The sequence below is a fragment of the Lutra lutra genome, chromosome 1, assembly GCF_902655055.1.
Source record: "Lutra lutra chromosome 1, mLutLut1.2, whole genome shotgun sequence".
Classification (NCBI taxonomy): domain Eukaryota; kingdom Metazoa; phylum Chordata; class Mammalia; order Carnivora; family Mustelidae; genus Lutra; species Lutra lutra.
In genome coordinates, this window is record NC_062278.1 from 18,546,809 (window position 1) to 18,567,701 (window position 20,893).

Sequence of the window (20,893 nt, forward strand, 5' to 3'; positions counted from 1 at the left end):
ATGTGACTTTGGATTATTGACCTGGAAGACCGTTTGGGTCATGGAATGGGCTTTGGCATAGTTCCACGCTTTCTGGTCGACAAGGGCCAGGAAGGGAGCCGGGGTGGGGTGGCGGTGTTGAGTCGGGAAGAACGAGTCTGAGAATGTTTGAAGCCTGACTGCACCTACCTCTGATGCTTTTGCTTTTGCTTGAGAGAATTTTTAAACTACAGCATCCATCAGTGTGCTGCAGCTTGTGGGGACGCACAGTTAAATGATTTGGCATAAAAAAAATGTGTTTGCTCTCTGCCTGGTGTGTAAAGTTTGAATGACACTTGTGCTCTGTCGGAAGAGAACAGACGTTTTCATTACAAAATTCATTCAAGCAGAAAAGTAGCAAAGTGAGCAGAAATTTTCATTTACATCCGTGATTGAAGTTGTAGTGATAAAAGAAAATGACTAGGTTTAAGAATAGCCTTGTTCTCGTTCTCTCACACGGCACAAGGAGTTTTGTCAATACGGAAATAATACGCTATTGAGGAAGGCTCTGATCAGTAGTCTCAAACTTTGCATATCCTTTAACTGACCTTAGATTTTTCTAGGGTTTTTTGAGTTATTTTTAAACAGATTACAGTATCGCCTTTTTAAAAAATCAGGTCCCTTATTTGTTATAATGTGGTCTTTAAGTTCCATTATTGCAGAGAGTCACAGTAACTTCTTAGCTTTCACTTGTGAGTATTAGCAGGTGTAGACAGATGACTTCGTTGGGCCAGTCGTAGAAGCCATGAGATACTGGATTGGAGACATGGGATCTGAATTTTCCAGGGGGAGTTTTCTACTAAATAGTGTGTGATACACCCCTTGGAAGCCTTAATGTGTTAATTTCCTACCTCAAACCCTCTTCCTTAGAAGTCCAGAAATGCAATTATTTTAGTTCTCTCAGGACTGGTAAGCCCTGGCAGATTCATTTACAATAATGAAACTAGGCCTTGTTTACAAATCTGAGTGACAATTTCTAAGTCCATAGAGGAGTGATAAGACAGGGAGAACTCTAATTTAGCATCCCCACTGGAAAAAAAAAAAAATCACGATTTTTGAAACACATCTCCGTGGACCTGGGTGAACCTCTAAAACATATTTTTATTGAAGAGCTTGATGAATCATATATCCTTATTATATTTATTCTATTAGATATTGTATCCTTCTTCCCTACAGAATGTTGCAGGTACAGTGACAGAACTCTAATCCTTTTTTCTATGTTTTAACAAACTTTGAGGACTTGGCAATGTTCTGATACTGGTAGAAGATTGTGCTAATTCCAAATACTGTAGTGTAGCTAGCTCTTTTGTTAAACGCTGTAACATGTTTTTATTTTTCCTGTTGAATTTTCTCTTTATCTCATTCCTTTTGCCCTAAGTAGCTTTGCATCTTTTAGGACGTATGTTTTTCTTTTCCTGAGAAGTTTTGAGTTGGAAAACCCCTGAGATATAAATCAATATTTATTCCTCTAATCCTTAGGAGACAACTCCCTTGTCAGCTAAAGCCAGGCATCGCAAGTCTCGGCTGTCACAAGAGAATCCAGAAGGGACACTTACTAAGTTCTCAGGGAGTACCGTGTGGCAGTTGGGTATTGGGTAATCTCACATGTACGAGAGAGAAGCTGGACCAACTAGTTGGGAAACTATCTAGTTTGGGCATCATGAGCACACAGGGAGGTAGCTAGCTGGTTATAAGTGCTGGTGATGAGCATATGCACTACATGTCCCAGGACAAACTGGCAGAGAAACGGAAGGAAGGCAGGGAAACCTCCTCCACGGACCTTAGAGAGTGATGAAGAGTCCAGGGACACAGGGTCATGAGTCCTTGTAGCAGGTGGAAAGGAGTGGGGCGAGCTAGAAGGTTTCTGCTCACCAGATCGTTTACTGGAGTTGAGAATTTCAGAACATTTCTATGTCTGACATCTGAGGTCCAGCTTCAGGAATGTGGGTAGTTTGAGTGCAGTAGGGGTATAACCCGTGCGGCTTGGGACATGAAGTAGGACCAAATACCTCTCTTTTTTTAAAAGATTTTTATTTATGTATTTATTTGACAGAGAGAGACACAGCAAGAGAGGGAACACAAGCGGGGGGAGCGGGAGAGGGAGAAGCAGGTTTCCCCCTGAGCATGGAGGCCCATGTGGGGCTCAATCCCAGGATCCTGGGATCAGGACCTGAGCTGAGGCAAAAGCCCAACGAACTAAGCCACCCAGGCGCCCTAGTAGTGGCAAATATTGATGAAAAAGTAGGGGCATATTTCAGTGAGAAAGGGGACCTGGTTTTTATAACCAAGAAAAATTTGCTTAACAGTCCCACTGTGTTTGGTTCTCCCAAAGTGTTGACTGTTGTTTCTATTCCCTTCTCTAGATTCATCTGACCCAAAGAGGAATTGCTTATTGTTCTTTGGGAACAGTTCTAAAATTTGATGGTCGGATGTACATTTGCTAAAAGCAGTAGCCTCTTCAGTAGGCGTCTAGCTAGGTTCTGGAAATGTCAGCTGAAAGGTCGTCAGTGAAAGGGCAGAGTAAGTTGTGGAATTCCTAGACACGAGTGATACACAGTTGACTCTTGAACAACGTGGGGGTAGATGTGCTGAGCCCCTGCATAGTCAAAAATTCACATATAACTTAAGTACCAAAACTTCAGTACTAGTTACCTACTCTTGACTGGAAGCCTTACTGATAACAGTCAGTTAACACATACTTCATATGTTATGTGTGTTATTCGTACTGTGTTCTTACAGTAAAGTAAGCTAGAGAGAAGAAAATGTTGTTACAATCACAAGGAAGTCAAAATACATTTATAGTAGCGTGCTGTATTTGTGGGGGGAAAAAAACTGTATAAGTGGACCCACTCAGTTCAAACCCAGGTTGTTCAAGGACCGATTGTATCTGAGTGAGAAAGTAGGAGTAGGGGGTAGAGGGCCGTGTCTTAACTTCACAATCAGAATTATTAGAAGATGAATTAGTGAAAGGGAAAGAACAAGTAGCTTAAGACAGAGCTTGGAAGAACAGATGTTGTCTCCATAGTTGCAAAGCCAGAGAAGACTAAATTTAAGAACCAAGTGCTGTGGTAGAGAAGACGGACAGTGAACTTGAGAGCAGATGAATGTGCTTGTTGCTATAAAACTTGAGAGAAGACCTGAGGAAGATTATTCCAGCAAGGCCGGATGGTAATGGGTTGGAAAGAAGTATAGTCAGGGGCTTGGAAGTGACAGTCCCCAGCTCTGCTGAGAAATTTACCGGTGAAAATACCTCTTCCTGTCCTGATGATAGCCTACCTCACGCATGGGTTTCTGAGTATGGTATGTGGAAAAAACAGGCTGTGTATTTTTACCTCTCTGTATAATTTAAGGTTTGGGTAATAACTGGTGGTTCTCTGGCCTCCGCGTGCACCAGCCTGATTGGTATTTTGTTAGCAATTATGTGGCTTTTTAAAAGCCCCATATATAACCCTAATTAATTGCATCTTTAAAATCTATCAGGCTATGAATATTTTAATAAGGTATAAAGAAAATATTAGGAGAAAGCAGCCAGTGAGGATATTTGTGTTTTCAAGAGACAAAATAAAGAATCTAGGAGGCTGCCCCCACACTATCTGCTTCTCATTTTTGAAAAGATTTTATCTATTCACTTAGAGTGCACACATGTGCAGGTGGGAGGTGGGCAGAGGGAGAAGCAGGCTCCCCACTGAGCAGGGAGCAAGATGTGGGACTCGATCCCAGGACCCCAGGATCATGACCTGAGCCAAAGGCAGAAGCTTAACCAACTGAGCTACCCAGGCATCCCACACTATCTCCTTTTCAGTTCACCCCTCAGTATCCGGCACTGAGTGAGGCTAAAGATGAACAGATTGGGGTGTAAAGGAAATCTGCTTTGAATTTCCACCTCTGAATTCATCACACACCCTATAAATAAAAATGAAAAGTATGAGAACTGCGAAAAGAGAAATGTGAGGGAAAAGGGCTGTTTGCTGGTAAATAGGGTTAATGGTAACAAATTGAATTCTAGTGATATTCCTCTGTGACTAAAATGTATGGTATTCTGGTAGCATATAGAACTGTGAATATGGTCTCTCCGGTGTATTCAAACGTAAGATTTATTTCTCCGTTGAAGCCTGTATCTCTGGATTCAGATTTTACCACATAACCTCAACCCATCCACATTGAACTCATCACCCATTGAAAGATATTCCAGATCTCTGAAATTTGACCCTAAGCCAGTGCTGCCCCGTGGTGGGCTGCCAGCCCCATGTGGCTGTTGAGCATTTGAAACGAGGCTAGTCCAAACTGATGTGTGGAAAGTGGGAAATAGACACCAGCTATTGAAGAGTTGGTCTGGGGAGTGGCAGGGAGAAGGTAGACTGTCTTAGTAATAAATTTTTTACATTGATTGCACGTTGAAATGACAAAGTTTAGGATGTACAGGGTTAAATGAAGTCTGTTACTAAAATCGACCTTCCTAATGTGGCTATGAGGAATTTAAAGCTGCCGACCTGGCGTGTGTCATATTTGGACATTGCTACTCTGTACTCGTTTGTGTAGGACTGTGGCTTGTTCTGTAACCTTCGCGGGACTGGGTGCACAGTGGTATTCCGCAATCCTGAGTGGTAGCAGAGACGATCTCTTAAAATTAAACCAGATCGTCTTAGGTTTTAATGTTTTTCCTTGTCCCGCATCCTATTTGAGCTTCTGTGGCAAGGAAATACCACGAGCCTCACCTTTTCATACACAGAAATCACTAAATCCTCCTGAGTTGCTTGCTGTGTCATTTTCTCCTGTTCTGCCTTCAAATACAGAATTCTTTCTACCCTGTTCTCTTATCTTCTGTGATTAAAGAAACGAAAGACAAAACGGGCAACTTGGCTCTCAGGCCTGTGTGAGAAGGCACTGCATTCTTAAAATTGTGCCAGAATGGGAAATCTATGGGACACGACCCAGGCTTATGAAAGGAAGGCACAAAGGATTTGATTACATGTTTTTAAGAGGACAGACCAAGCCAGTCACCAAAAAGACAAATGCTTTAGGATTCCAGTCATACGAAGTACCTAGATTCGTCGTATTCATAAAGACATTCGTCGTATTCATTAAGACAGTATAATGCTGGTTGCTAGGCGGCTGGGGACAGAGGAAAAGGGGAAACGTTCAATGTGTATAGTGTCAGTTTTGCAAAATGAAAAGAGATATGTTGCACACAACACTGTGAACATACTTAACACCAATGAACTGTATGGTTAAGAATGACCAAACTGGGGGCACCTGGGTGGCTCAGTGGGTTAAGCCTCTGCCTTCGGCTCAGGTCATGATCTCAGGGTCCTGGGATCGAGCCCCGCATCGGGCTCTCTGCTCAGCAGGGAGCCTGCTTCCCCCGCCCCTACCCGGCTGCCTGCCTCTCTGCCTGTTTGTGATCTCTGTCTGTCAAATAAATAAATAAAATCTTCAAAAAAAAAAAAAAAAACACACAAAAGTAAAAAAAGAAAAAAAAAACCGGAATGGCTAAACTGGTAAGTTTTATCTTGTGTGTCTTCTAACAGAGTGAAAAGAAAAAGGAAAAGGCAAGCCAGGGGGCCTGTTGGCTCAGTGGCGTGTGCAACTCTTGGTCTCCGGGTTGTGAGTACCAGCTTCTCGTTGGCATGGAGCCTACTTAAAAAAAAAAAATTATAAGAAAAGACAAACCACTCCAAAAAGTGTTTCATAATAACCTGTAACTTAAAAAAAAAAAACAACCACCTTAATAAGATTAGTTATAATGGATTATCTTAAGTAGACCCTTGCTGCCGAAGGAACAGCTGAATTGACTCACTTGGGAGTAACAAGCCGACTAGGTCCCCCGCTTGGACTTGTCCAATCAGAAACTGCATTTTAACGAGATCCCCAGGTGATCCATGTCTGAGCTGCAGCTTGAGAAGCGCTGATGGACGCACCATTTCTCATGTGGGCCATGAACCGCCTGAAGCAGAATCCCCCTGCGGAGGTCTGTTTTTCAGGCACATCCCCCACGGCCAAGATCAGGTGCCGGGGTGAGGGGCGCTGGGGTCCCAGTGCTGGGTTGAGAGGAAGGAAGGACGAGTCTGTATCACAGTCCAGCACACCAAAGTTTGCATACCCCTGATCTGAAAGGATTTAACAACCATTATTTTGATAATTCCACCTTTTAATTGATATTGAAATAATTACAAATGTAAGTAACAAAGAAGGCTCGTTATTGATAAAATCAAGAATATGAGTAATACAGTAAAAGAGAGGCAACAGGAAAAACCCACTTAGCTTAGCTAATCTAGGGTCGGTTGGACAGGAAGCCATGATGCAGAATTTGTGGAATGTTCTACACACTTTACCGTGGTGTAGTGAGCATTACAGTTCAGTCAGGCGGGGAGCCTGGAGTCCAGGCATGAGCTACACAGAAATTAGTCTTCCAGCCTGAGACTGCTCCTTTGTAAAGGGTAATTGAATTCTGTGATGTTATATTTACATTTCTAAAACAAGGTTAAACTTGGAAAGCAAAGCATTTCCTTTCTTATTGATATGTGTGATTATTCTGAATTAGAATGTAAATACTATACATCACACAAATGATTCAGGGAGAGATTTGCCTGGAAAATTGAAAGCCAAGTTCTGTCCAGTCACTATAAATGCCACTGAAGAAAAGCCCATGTTCAGCAAGATCTTTCTAACCCTGGTTTCTTTACAGCTATAGTAATCTCGCAGACATGGTTTTGAAGGCCAGAATGTTGATGCTAAGGCAAATAGGTCTGAAATTTTATATAAAGACTTCCAAAAAGTTTTTAAGAGAACTTTAAGTTTTAGACTTTAACAGAAAACTTGAGAGGGTAGCCCAGAGTTCCAAATCCCCCCTCAGCCAGTTTCCCTTGTTATCAACATCTCCCATTAATATGGTACATTTATTACAATGAATGAACCAATTGCGAGACATTGTTATTAATAAATTCCATGCTTTGTTCAGATGTTCTTAAGTTTTAAGATCACATTCAGGAAACCCATTGCATTTGGTTATCAGATCTCCTTAGCCTCCTCTTGGCTGTGACAGCTTCTCATAGTTTCCCTGTTGTTAATGACCTTGGCAGTTTCCAGGAGTACCAGTCAAGTATTTTGTTGGATGCTCCTGTGTTAGAATTTTCTCATCGTTATAATAGGGTTATGGGTTTTTGGAGAAGAAGACCATAGAAGTAAAGTACCCTTTTGATCTTATATTAAGTGCACATATTATCAACTTGGTATGTCACTGTTGATATCAACCATGATGGCTGGGGTGGTGTGGCTCCAAAGGTTCTTCCAAAGCTAGAGTTACTCCCTGTTCCCCCACTGGGCGCTGTTCTCAGGAAGGAAGCCACCACACATAGCCCGCACTTAAGGAGTAGAGAGATTCATGCTTCTCACTCTTTGAGGGCGGAGGATCCGTGTAGATTATTTGGAATGGTTCTGCACAGATTGTCTCTTTCCACCCATTTATTTATTTATTCAGTGATTTGGACTTACGAATACATTGAGTTATTAGTTATTATCCAGTAACACCACTTTATGTATTTTATGGCTCGTATTATTCCTGCGCCAGCCATCGGGAGCTTTTTTAGTTGGCTCCTGTTCTTATTTCACAGAGCCTCTTTTTTTTTGTTCTGAACAAGATGCTCCAGACTCATCTTGTGTCTATCCTGCACCGATCCTAGGATCAGCCATTTCTCCAAGCAGCCCTGGTTCCTTTTATTGGGGAATGGTGTTAGAAACCAAGATGTGAGTCCAGCACCGTACCATCCCGAAACACGCCTGATCTCATCTAATCTCGGAAGCTCGGTGTCCTCATTGCTGCCTGACGGCCTTAGCCTCTGGGCCCTCTCAGCTGACAGAGCGAGCAAGAGCTTATACACGAGCGCTTGTATTATACCTGTCTGTAAATACTCCTAAAGTCAGGCGCCGGTATCTATAGTAAGCCAGATGTGAGTTCATCTTGACGTCTCAGGATCTCCTATTACCCCATGGATCATTCCACTTCTTCCCCTTGCTTATTTGTAAATTCTCATTCCCAGCAGTGAAAAGCCTGACTTCCACCATCTACCCTCCATTTAGTTAATTATTCAGTTTCAGCACACTTGTATAGCCGTGTCAGACTTGTTAACTCATTCCTATGTGAGGCTTTTTGAAAGCTGAGGAACTACTAAGAAACGTTCCTGTGTTCCTGTCTTTTAACTGTGTATCTGTTGCACAGTTTTCATTATTTGAGACCAGTGCTATTCAGAGCCTTGGTCAAACAACTATTCTGTCTTGTATCCACCCCAGCATTTATGTTATATATGTAAGGCTGTGCTCCCTTCATTTGAATAAGTCAGACAAATTAAGGGAAATTTCTGGTTTTCACTTTTTTTTTTTTTTTTTACATTTACCTTAACGTGATCCATTTCGTGTCTGCCGTCTGGCAAATAGCTCTGAGGTGAAGAAGGCTGTCTGTTTTTACTGCTAAATGGTAATAGTTATAATGGCATGTTGGTGGAAGCCAACCATCAGTTCTCAAAGCAATATGTAACTCATCCTTTTGTCCTCTTGGAGAACCCAGTAACTCCCCCACTCTGAAACAAAACTTACCACAGTTTTATCGCACGGGGAGGTTTGTTGAGAAACGTTTTGGCTACCCTATTGTAAGTATTCTTCCCATGTCTTGAGCACAAGTGCCTCCCAGAAAAATTCCTGTCTGTTTGATAAAGTTAGAAAATAATGGTACATGATGAACAAATTCAAGAAAAAGTATCCATGGAGTAAGAATCTGAAATGGTAAAATAAAAAATTGCCTGATGAATCATTTATCTACAGTTCTCGTTTGATATGCATGTAGTAGTGTGCGGTAATAAGCACATAAACCTGGAGTGTTCACCTGTCTACACATCCATGAGGGACCAACGGAAAGGTCTTGTCCCACCTGTTTTCCGTCATCTTCAGTACGAAGCATCCTCTAGTTCCTGGAATAGGAACAAGTTAGATCCTTGACTGACTTTCTCCAATGCCCTTCCTTGATCCTTTAGATTCTACCTTCAAACTACATCTAGAACCTTACTATTGCTCTAGCAACTACCATTGGTAGCGACTATTTCTGTTGCTACCACCCTGGTCCAAGACACGGTCATCTCCCACCGGAGTATTGCAACAGCTCCTTGCCAGGCCTTTTTACTTCCCATCTTGACCTGTAGGACAAGAACAACTCACTTAGAAAACCACTCCAGAGTCTATGTGTTACTCAGGGTTTTGGCCGGAGTGTGGGCAATGCTTAACGCCCCATACAGCCCACTCTCACTCACCCGTTGACCACTCCCCACCCCCCGTCATTCCTCTCAACAGACAACGCTGGTCTTGCTGTCCTGTCTCAGGACCTTTGCACTTGTTCCTTCCTCTTCCTAGAATGTTCTTCCCACTGGTATCTTGATGATTTGTTCCCTCGTTTCCTTAGGCCTTCACTCAAATGCCATATTTTCCATGAGGCTTTCCCTGACGACTCTATTTAAAATTCTACTTCCTCTGCATGATACCTCCCCTTCCCCATCCCTATCTCTTTCTCTGCTTTATCCCCATGGTGTTTATTACCATTTGCCATTCTATTTTATTTTATTTTTTTATCTTTTCCCTCTAGAATTTCATTTAGTTCCATCTGTTTTGTTCACTCCTGTATCTTAGCATTAATTAAAATAGAGAGTATGCAATGAAGAGTCAGTGGATGAAGGACTGACTGCGGGGGGTCCCAGGAAACCCCCGCCCCTCATAGCCAGGACTGGAGCCCAGCACAGAAGGTGAAAGGATTGGTCACACGCATTCCGTGCTCACGGGACTCCAGCCCACTGTGTTGACCAGGATTGGCCGTGACCACTATCCATTTCGTCATAAGCAGTGCTCAGACGTAGGACTATAGAGCTATAACTGAATGGTGATAAAATGCTAAGAATAAAACCTCACTGCCTTCAGAAGGAGCATAATAGGTGATCAGTGAACAGTGAAGAGTAGTTCTGTTCTTATTGACTGTAATTGGTATTAATATGAGAAGATAAATGGATACTGGGGGGGATAATAATAATAGTAGTAATAGTAAGAGTAAATAACTGAGCATCGTTGTCGCAGGACATCTGTCTGTTAACTCACCTCGTTTTCCCAGTTCCACCATTTACTCTGTGTGTGACCTGGGCTGAATATATAACTCGTCAGGCTCATCTTCTGCCCTTGTGCAGTGAGATCACTGCAGTCACCTCAGTGCAGGGTACCGAGCACAGTGTGAGATGATGTCCCCAAAGCAGCTACGTGAGTGCCAGGCACAGAGTCCAGAATTGCTGTAACTGTTGACATCTTATGTCAGGAGCTGGATCCGGGCCGTGTCTCATCCCTCATGGTGGAGTATAGCACAAGGAGGGAAGCGGGCTTTACTGTTTCTCAGTGGTTATGTTGCCGGAACATTCTTACCCCAACCCCCCTTTGCATCCTCCCTTTCCTGAATCATCTTTACAGCTTGAGGGACCTGGAAGGAAAGACACCCCTTGGGCAGAAATCCCTAGACCTCAGACATGACCACTGTTTGTTCTGCAGGACTCTGGCCAACACCACTTTAGTCTTTGCAAGTTCATAGAAACGTTTTTTTAAATTCTGGAATCTCTGTACCTTGAAGTTCTTATGTATGGTTCTGGAATCTTTTAATCAATCTGTGCAATCCCACTCTTACTCTGAACAATTGAGCAGTCTCAGCTGTGCATGATTTTGCTCTATCCTCTGACAACCTGGACGCCTCCCACCCCCCACCCCCCTGAATTTCTCCCTGTGCCTTGAATTAGAGACTTGGTAGTTTTAGTTGTTGTGCTTCATATGCACTTCTGTCTTCTTCCTGGAATTATCTATCTTTTGAAAAGGCAGTGTAAAGAGATTGAAAACTACATTCCTGTATTTTAATTCCATGATGTGGGAAACTCTGCTACTTGCCTGTTTAATATTTATTTCCACTTCTTCCTTTGTAAAAGACTCCCAGATTTTTTGTTGTTGTTGTTCACAGTGACAATGTGCTCAGCTGAAAATACTCGCACAGATTCCCTTGCAGCTGAGTGTGGACAGATGACATAGTCATGGCATAGAGGATGTAGAAAACAAGGAGGGTGTCCATCCCATGTGAAACAGAAAAACTGTATGAGGACAAAAACAAAAAACAAAAAAACAAGCAGAAAACCACCATGCCTTGGCTGTTCTGCCTGTTTCCTGCACACAACTGTGACCATTGTCGACCACGGGACATGAAGACAAAAGCCGCCATGCTAAGGACAGCAGCGCAGAAAGATGGACATAGCCTGGACTGTGAGGGTGGTATTGAAATCCAAAAAGCACCCCGTCAGGTCTCTAAGCCACGGCTTACCACACGTCCTGTTCTGCACGGTGCGATGCATTCCCAGCTGTTGAATATGGCTTGCTAGGTAATTGAAACCTAGTTTTATTGTCAAATAGACTGCATTGCACATGATAACAACATTTCAGCATTTTATAGTCTAAAAGTGAATCTGCTTTGGTAACAGCCAGAGGGAATGTGGCAAATCACTTATTTCGACCAGAGTTTAAATGACAGTGAGTTGAGTTACCACTCTTGGATGGAGAACCCAGAAACCCAGATTTTTAGACCGTGTCCACCGCCAGCTGGCTCTGTGGGCCAGCCACTTGAGCTGGGTTCTTTGCCTCCCATCTGTAGAATGAGGTAATTTGAGCTAGACAGTCCTCTCAAAGACCACCAAAGAGCCAGTGGATTAAGGCCTGCAGAGTCCCAATTGAACTGGACGTCATTGTTCATCTTGCCAGGACTTTTTAGCCAAACCCAGATCTTGTTCATTAGCTTTGAAAATGCCCTGTCAGTTGGGGTGTGTGTGTGTGTGTCTGTCTGTCTGTCTGTCTGTCTGTCTGTGTGATATAAATTGTGATTGTATGCTCAATAAACTTGCACAGTATATATTGATGAATTTATCCACTAGGATTAAACAGTGCTGAATATCCCAGAGATCAGCATAAACAAGAACATGATTTCTCATTATGGTACTTAATTCATTTAGATCTCTTTTACTTGAATTCTATTAAAAATTTTGTATATGAGCGTGTGTTTTTTCTGAAGGATCAGACCAAAGAAACCAGAAGGTTTATTTTAAAAATAAAAGCATACATAGTTTTATGTGGAAACTCCAGGTACATACTGTTATTAATTGTTTGTTTTTAATTTAAAAACTATTTTTTAGAGCAATTTTAGATTCACAGCAACACTGAGTGGAGAATACAGAGTTTCCATATGTCTCCTGTTGTATCATAGATTTTTTTTTAAGATTTTATTTATTTATTTTACAGAGAGAGCGAGATCACAAATAGGCAGAGAGGCAGGCAGAGAGAGAGTGAAGCAGGCTCCCTGTTGAGCAGAAAACCCGATGTGGGACTTGATCCCAGGCCCCTGAGATCATGACCAGAATGGAAGGCAGCAGCTTAACCCACTGAGCCACCCAGGCGCCCTGTATCATAGATTTTTAAGAATAATTCTTTTAGAATTAAAAGGGGAGAGCATATAAACCATGTTAAACTGAACTAGTTTATGAGAAAGGATACAATATATTTTTACTACTCCTCTTTAATTCTTTGGTAAAAATTTTAACAGATTTTTGGGGTTTAATTGCTTAAAATTTCTGACGTGTAACATTCTGGTATGTTTCATCAATTTTGAAAGTAATTGAAGCAGGACTGTAACACTGCAAAGTCACTGCCAAATTTTATTTTAATGTTAGAGTGCAATGCGTTTCCTATTTTGCCAGTAGTCCTGAGGGCTTACTAAATAACCAGTATTTATCCTTTCAAAAAAAAAAAGGGGGGGGGCAGTTTCATTCAGGGGGCCTATATTTCTTGGCTATGTATATTACTAGAAACCTAAGAGCGTCTTTACAACGTTAAGTGAAATGTCCTTCTGCAAAAAAAACAAAAAAAACCTAATAGATCTTTTTACAAATTAATGCAATACATGTCCCTTTGAGGATCATGAGATTTTACCAAGGCAAATATCTTTCAGCAACTTTGGCTTGCAGTAAAATCTAGTCCTCAGCAACTTGGCCTCCAGGCAAGTAAAACCAGACACACCATCGTTTGCTAGCTGTTAGCCAGTTTATGCTGCAAGAGCTCTCTCAGGTCAAGGTTGAGAGTGACTGACACCTGCTCCTGATTGTCTCATGAGCCGATTTAATAGCCTTGGAACAGGCATTTAGCCTTTCCAATAATTGTAAAATTTAAAAAAAAAAAAAAAAGGAACACTTTTGAAAAAAAGAATTTTGAACATTTGTAAGTACAGCAATATGGTTTGAGTGACCAGAGCCCATAAATGAAAGAGGTCCCCTCTTCAGGCCTTTGATCACTTCTGGCCTCTTGTGTGGCCTTGAAAATCGGACGCTGAGGTATCAAGTATTTTTGCTAACAGCTGCAGCTGACGGCGCATCCCGAGAAACCATGAAGAGTCCACCTGGGGACGCTGCGTTGGCTTTGGACGAAGTTACTTTTATTTTCCATTCTCCATCTCAGGTGGGATTTAGTTGGGTGGTTTTGGTTTGTTTGATATATTCTGTGTCAAAGTCAAGGTGGGGGAAATATGATGTGACTTGCATTATTATTTCTTTCCCGAAACTGTGTATCTTAATGTTCATCTCTGTGGCAAGGTTATTATCTGCTGAGGACAGGTGGCCTTAGACACGTTTTTTTTGGCAGGCATTTCTCCCCTGGGAAGTGAGGTTGATACTGTAAGAGAGCTGTCCCATGCCCCACAGCTGTTGTGGAGCTGAGGTGAAGTGTTGCCCATGAGGCCATGGCCACCGTCAGGGCATAGGCTCCCAGGACTCGTGGGTCCCATTCCCACAAGCCGCACCCACAGCCTTTTGGGGGGGCATCATGTCTCATAATTCTTGCATTTTCTCTGACTCCTCGTACCATGCTGTGGGCATCGTACATTGTCTTAAAGATTTAAGGAATGACAAGATGAAGGGCTCTTCATCCCTTATGATTCGCTTAGGTTTTGGGGTTTTTTTGTTTGTTTGTTTGTTTTTTGTTTTGTTTTGTTTTGAAATTTAGAAACAAATTTTTCACTTAGGTTTTTAATCTAAATACTAAGTCCTTAAATATCATGAGACATTCTTGCATGTTTGAGCTAGAAACAGACTCAAGTTTAAACGCCTTTACGGGCACGAAGTTTTCAAGAATTCTTTTCTATATCCGGAATAAAAAAAAGGGTTTTTTTCCTTCCCCCTCTCAAGGTCTTCTTTGCTCTTTATGGTCCTTTTCAGAAAATGTGGTGTTAACTTACTGTGAAAGAAAGAACACGTTCTTTGCTGGGGTGTGGACCCCTTGTATTCCCTGCTTATTTGGGGTTTTGGTTAAATCTGTTCTTGCCTGTCTTGCCTGAAGGACGGCAGTGCCCTCCTCAGGGTCTCCCTACGCACACTTGATTAGAGAGTTTGTCCCAGAGACAAACCTGAGCATGTCATTCCTGTTTCAAGTATCTTTTGTCTTATGTTGCCTCTGAAGTGGGAGCCCGAACTTTAGATCCTACAGTAAGGAGTCCAACATTTCCTCCTGCCTCATTCACTTCTGCGCTCCCTTCTGCACTTAACCTGGTGTTCCAGCCACGTTGGACTTTTGCCTCCTCTACAGATATGCCTCGCCCTTTCTTTCCTCTGTTTTGCACAGGACGTGCCCTCATTTCAAACTGCCTTTTGCCATTCATCCATCTGTCTATCAGAATGGTCCTATTTGTCAGAACTGGACCCAGGGATCAGGAGTGGGATGTTAAAGAAGATAGATGCTGACCTTACATCTTGGAGCTTCCATTCATTTTCTTTCTTTTTTCTTTTTTTTCTTTAAGATTTTATTTATTTATTTGACAGACAGAGATCACAAGTAGGCAGAGAGGCAGGCAGAGAGAGAGGAGGAAGCAGGCTTCCTGCTGAGCGGGAGAGCCTGATGCAGGGCTCAATCCCAGGACCCTGGGATCATGACCTGAGCCAAAGGCAGAGCCTTTAACCCACTGAGCCACCCAGGTGCCCTTTCCATTCATTTTCTACACAGCATACCCCTCCTCATCCCTGTAGACTCATCTGTGATGTGGTTTTTGCTTTGAGTTCTTTCCTGGTGCATCTAAGCAGATGTGTTCACTTTGTAGGACCAGCAACATCTTCGTCTCTAGTACAGCATTTTTTTTTTAAAGATTTTATTTATTTATTTGACAGAGATCACAAGTAGGCAGAGAGGCAGGCAGAGAGAAAGAGGAAGGGAAGCAGGCTCCCTGCTGAGCAGAGAGCCCAATGCGGGGCTCGATCCCAGGACCCTGAGACCATGACCTGAGCCAAAGGCAGAGGCTTAACCCACTGAGCCACCCAGGCGCCCCTACAGCATTTTTTTTTTAAGATTTTACTTATTTATTTGAGAGAGAGAGAGCCCAAGTGGGTGAAGGGACAGAGGAAGAGGGAAAAGCAGATTCCCCGCGGAGCAGGGAACCCAACATGGGGCTTGATCGTAGGACCCTGAGATCGCGACCCAAGTGGAAGGCAGATGCTTAACCGACTGAGCCACCCAGGTGCCCCTCTCTCACAGCGTTTAACGTCTTCACTCATCAGGACATCTGTTCCCTCCTGTGTGCAGAATCTTGCTAAAAGCTAGGGTTACTGTAGTGAACAAAAGAAATAAAAATTAAGCTCATAGCTTCCATTCTGTCATTATCCAACTTTTATCCTTATAAGAATGTAAATGTTCTTATAGGACTTTATGAAATATCTTTCTATCTGCAGTAGCAGTGATGCTAGAAATAATTTGCATGTACACATTTTCTTTAAAAATACAGCAAGAATCTAAGCAGTGGTATTCATAATTTAATTAAACTCTGTGTGTGTGACATATGTAAACGTAAGTGCATGTATAGATTTTGTTTGTTTAGAAGTAGAAAAATGCAAAATCTTCTGTGAGCTTATAAGCAGATGAAAAATGTCCAAGAAGGAGGGATGGACAGTTATTTATACTGATTCTGCTCAAATGATTGCCTCGCGGTGTCAGTCTGTATTTTTTCCCCTTGTTGCAGTTGAATAGCAGCTTTCTGTGTGATTAACTTTGCAGTCAGAGCTTCATAGTAATCAAATAAAGATTTCACTTAACACACGTGGGAAGTATTTTAACCATCCAGGTTGACATGGCAAGGAACTGAGCTCAGGACGCAGGGCTCAGCATTCTAAGGGTACCAGCCTTTTGTGAATAGATTCCTTCGTCATTCAGAGAGCTGTATACCTTCGGAAGTATTTTAGCCCATCTTTCCTTGGTAACGACCCAGTGTACACGAGCCCCATGATGCAGATGGAATGACACGAAACGTTTTCCCTTTCTTGCAGTTGGCGAGTTTGTAAGTGATGCCCTCCTTGTTCCCGACAAGTGCAAATTCCTACACCAGGAGCGGATGGACGTTTGTGAAACCCACCTTCACTGGCACACGGTCGCCAAAGAGGTACCAGCCCATACCTTCCTTCCTCTTCTAAAGTGGAGATTTCCTAGGAACACGAGTCCTGCCATTGTAGAAGATACATTGAGGCAGTAGCCAGCCATGTTGTTGAATAAGTTATATTTCTTATTTAAAAAAGAAGAAACTATCCACGAGTAAATTTTAAGAGTCAAAAACTGATTGAGTTAGATTTATTATGTGTCTATGTTGCATTTTATAAACTAGAAACTATGATCTTATACACTTGCCATAAAGCTTGAAGTGTACCTTTTTTTCCCAAATTATTTTTTATATACCTCTTGTTTTCTTTTGTCATATACTGAATTTTTTTAATTTGACGTTTTCTCCTACCATCTATTGGAGAATGCAGCAGTAGAACAGGAACTAGCTTGTCCAGTAGCAACCGTTTCTAAGTTATGCCATCCTATTTCGTGTTTACCACGCCAGGCCAGCATCTTCATTTTTCCATGGTGGTTGGATCTGTGGCACCAGTCCTAACCTTTCTTAACTCCTGCTTTTGGCAAAGTGGATAAATAACATAAAATAATTAGGATAGAGTTTTCACTTAGTGTCATCTTCAAAACCATTTTTCCCTTTGGTATATATATATATATATATTATATATTTGGTATAAGTGTATATAATTCTTGCAGAAGATCAGTTTCCTAGAATTAGGCTCCTTTGTCTAGCTCAGTGGTTCTCAAAATAAGGTCACTTTTGTTCCTCATCCTTCCCCAGGTACATAAGCCAATGTCTAGAGACATTTCTGGTTGTTGCAATTAGAGGGGGTGGTGTTACTGGCATTTGTGGGCTAGAGGTCAGAGATCCTAGTAATTCTACTGAACATTCCTCATTGAACAGGGCAGTCTCTCCTCCATCTCTCCTCCAAGAATTATCTGACCCAAAAATACCAGTAATACTGAGGGTGAGAATCCCTGATCTAGCTCAGATAGCTTTGACGTTGTTAGGCAAAAATCACCACTTAGGAATTAGCATTAATTTTGCCTTTTATAAAATAATATATTCCAATTTACTATAAAACAAAATTTTCATTATAGAAAAATGTGTTTTGGACGTTTAAGAGCTTTTTGGATCTTAAGAAAACAAACCACATAATTTCATTTTTTATTTGTTCTTGAGTTAAGAAAAAAAAATTTGTTACTAAGAAACAAAAATGACTTTAATTCCTTTGAGGTCAAAATACACTCTAATACTTTCATTGCTTATCCATATGTGTTAAATTATTAATCTTTCCTCCCATCACCAGTGGATGATTTGTGCACATTTAGCAAATCCCAGGAAAGCAAAAAGATGTTGATGGAGAAATCTCTAATTTTGATTAGATTTTGATTCATAGCAGAAGATAATTTCTTTTCTTCCCAGGATTGTTATTCTGGAAGTGAGGCAAGAGAGTTTGAATTTCTAGAATAACATATGTCCACATGAGAGAAATTTCCATAGGTAGTAGAGGCAGAAATGAGCAGGGGATGTACGTAGAGCCATTGTGTCTACCTGATGTGCCCATGACACCACAGAGCATTGGTTCTCCAATATCCATTCCCATGCCAGTTTTCTTCTCTGTCTTCTTTCCTAAAGAATTTCCCTTCTGGTTGTTTTTATTAACTTCTATAGTGTAACAACATATCCTTATTAAATAAGTTAAAAAATAAGGGTGCCAAAGTAGTCTCTGCTAAAGAAACTTGTAAATCCACTCAAAACAGCAAATGGCCCTTTCCATCGAAAAAGTGGTTCTTGATATATTGGGTGTCTGTGTGATTGGGTGTCTGTGATTATATTTGGGATTTTCTTACAATGAAGCAAATCTGCTCTTCCCCCCTCACTGTCTTCTCCTTACCTTCTGTAGACCTGTAGTGAAAAGAGTACCAACTTGCACGACTATGGCATGTTGCTGCCTTGTGGAATCGACAAGTTCCGAGGTGTGGAATTTGTATGCTGCCCGCTGGCCGAGGAAAGTGACAATATTGACTCAGCGGACGCAGAGGAGGATGACTCGGATGTCTGGTGGGGTGGCGCAGACACAGACTATGCAGACGGGAGGTAAGGCAGCCTTCCTGTTTGTTCTCTCACAGATGCCAGAACATCTAGCCTACAGCTTTGTTTCTTCTATCAGTATATCTTCCCATTTCTCCTTAAAAGAATCTCTGCCCACTCCTGTCAGGAGTTGGGTTTTGTGAGGGAAAAAAAAAATCTAACCATGAGCTCTTGTTATGGTTATGGCCAGCCATGTAATTTTAATCTAATTGATCAGCCATCACTGAGTTAATTTTAACTATTTTATTTTCATCTCCAAAGTTGGGGTCAAAATTCCATGGATAGCGTAAGATGTAGTTCTGTAGAGAATTGAAATCTGAATCAGTGACTGGCCTTCTGATTTGGTCTATAATTTAGAAATGTTTTTTAAACAAGCTTTTGGGATTATTTCATCAGTCAGTAGTGAGGTCTGAGTTTTTGTTAAGAAAGGTTGGTTTTGGCTTTTTTGTTTGTCTTTGTGACTTTTTGGTCTTTAGTCATCTCTTCCTTTGTGAATGAAGACAGCGGCATTCGTAATTGTTTGCTTGAAATTCTTTAACCATCTCTGGTTGCATGACAGTTCAGAATTACATTTTTACTTCTTTTTCTTTGGGATCTTAATCCCATAACTTCTAGATTCTTATTTTTTATGAAAGGCAAACACATCTATGTTCAGATCATAACATTCTAAAACTAGGATTTTGAGGTGAGAAAGACCATCTGGTTCCATCTTCAGTTTCATGCTGTGTCATCCCCCAGTGGTGGCGATGATCTCACCTCTCCTTTTCCTCCAGGATCCCTTCAGATGTTCCCTGGTGTCACAGATTTTCCAAAAGAGCATTAAGCATGAATTGTTAAGACTTACAGTTATTACTATAAAGGTTTTTGACATACAGAGTAAGTTTTTTTTTTATAATGTATTTTGTAGTAGAATTTTTAAAAATAATTTTATGAAACATTTTACATATATATTTATATATATTTACATATATATTTTTTTAAAGACATTTATTTATTTGAGAGAGAAGGAGTTGGTGGGGGCAAGGGGCAGAGGGAAAGAAAGAGAGAGAGAATCTCAAGTAGAAACTCCCTGAGATCATGACCTGAGCCGAAACCAAGAGTCAGATGTTTAACCCACTGAGCCACTCAGACGCCCCCCTAATTTGCTGTTTCTTATCAGTTAATAATGTCAGGCTTCTCTTTGGTGGCTGTTATCTAATTTTACTGTATCTTTTTCTCTTAGTTAAGCTCTTTTGTGTTCCCTCTTTGCTAGATTTAGAAAAACTGTGTTTAGTGTACCAGGACATAAACAAGTAAATAAGTGAATTACAAAGAACGAGAGGAAAACTAAGGGGAAGGTCAAATATACGCATCACAATATTTCTCTCCATAAAAGTTGAAAGTTCAGTGGCAAGCACGTTTTGCCATTGGGAAAGTATCTGAGCTTTTTTCCATGGATTTAATTGATTGTGTTCTGGGCCATGGCTGGTCCCTCACGTGAATTCCATGAGCCAGGTGTGGAAATGTCCATTGGTTTGGGTTTAATTGCTGCTTTGTCTAAAAGTTGGAATTGCCTATTTCTTACGGCTTTTATGATAGTTTATACATAGTTTTTCCTCAGTCATATCTAGATTTGAAAGTTTCAGAATGAGTTCTTGAAAAAATTCTTGTCATCAGGGCTCTTACCACGGTATGGCAGTGCAACCAGTATTAAAAAGGGAATTTAAAGTTGGACGGCCATTTTACTTGTTCATAATCTATTAGATAACATGCTCATTTCCCATCACTGAATTGACTCTGTACTTAATAAAAACCCAAATAATGGCGAGTAAACTAAGAGAGCGCCATGACTACTGTTAAAGTTAGCTGTGTGTGCAGTTATAACCCTGTATCAAGGTTGGTGACCCACCGTTTGTGACCATTCGTACAGAAGGGGCTTTTATAATTAAGAATGGGTATTTTTATTGTATTCTGAGAGTGAAGGGCTTTTGCCAGGCCCTCTTTCTTTCCCAGTTAACACATTTTTTAAGTCTTAATAAAACCTAGTTTTTTAAGAAAAGATTTATTTGAGAGTGAGGGTGCACATGCGCAGTCACACGAGTAGGAGGAGGGGCAGAGGGAGAGGGAGAGAATCTTCAAGCAGACTCCCCCTGAGCATGGAGTCTGATAAGTGCCTCAGTCTCACAACCCTAAGATCATGACCTGAAGTGAAACCAACAATTAGATGTTCAACTCACTGAGCCGGTCAGGAACCTCCACTGTCCTCTTTTTCTTTTCTTCTCTTTTTTCTCTTTTCTTTTCTTTTCTTGCCTGGGAGGGAGGGTCCTTTCTAATCTG

General features: G+C 41.4%; 1 protein-coding gene across 1 annotated transcript in view; it reads left to right on the forward strand.

The window, feature by feature from the left end:
• The window catches only part of APP (amyloid beta precursor protein), a 275,311-nt gene that overhangs the window by 96,954 nt on the left and 157,464 nt on the right, over nt 1-20,893 (forward strand). Inside the window, 2 exon segments of the mRNA XM_047721518.1 lie at nt 16,419-16,531; nt 18,390-18,583. Coding sequence (XP_047577474.1) covers nt 16,419-16,531; nt 18,390-18,583 — 307 coding nt within the window.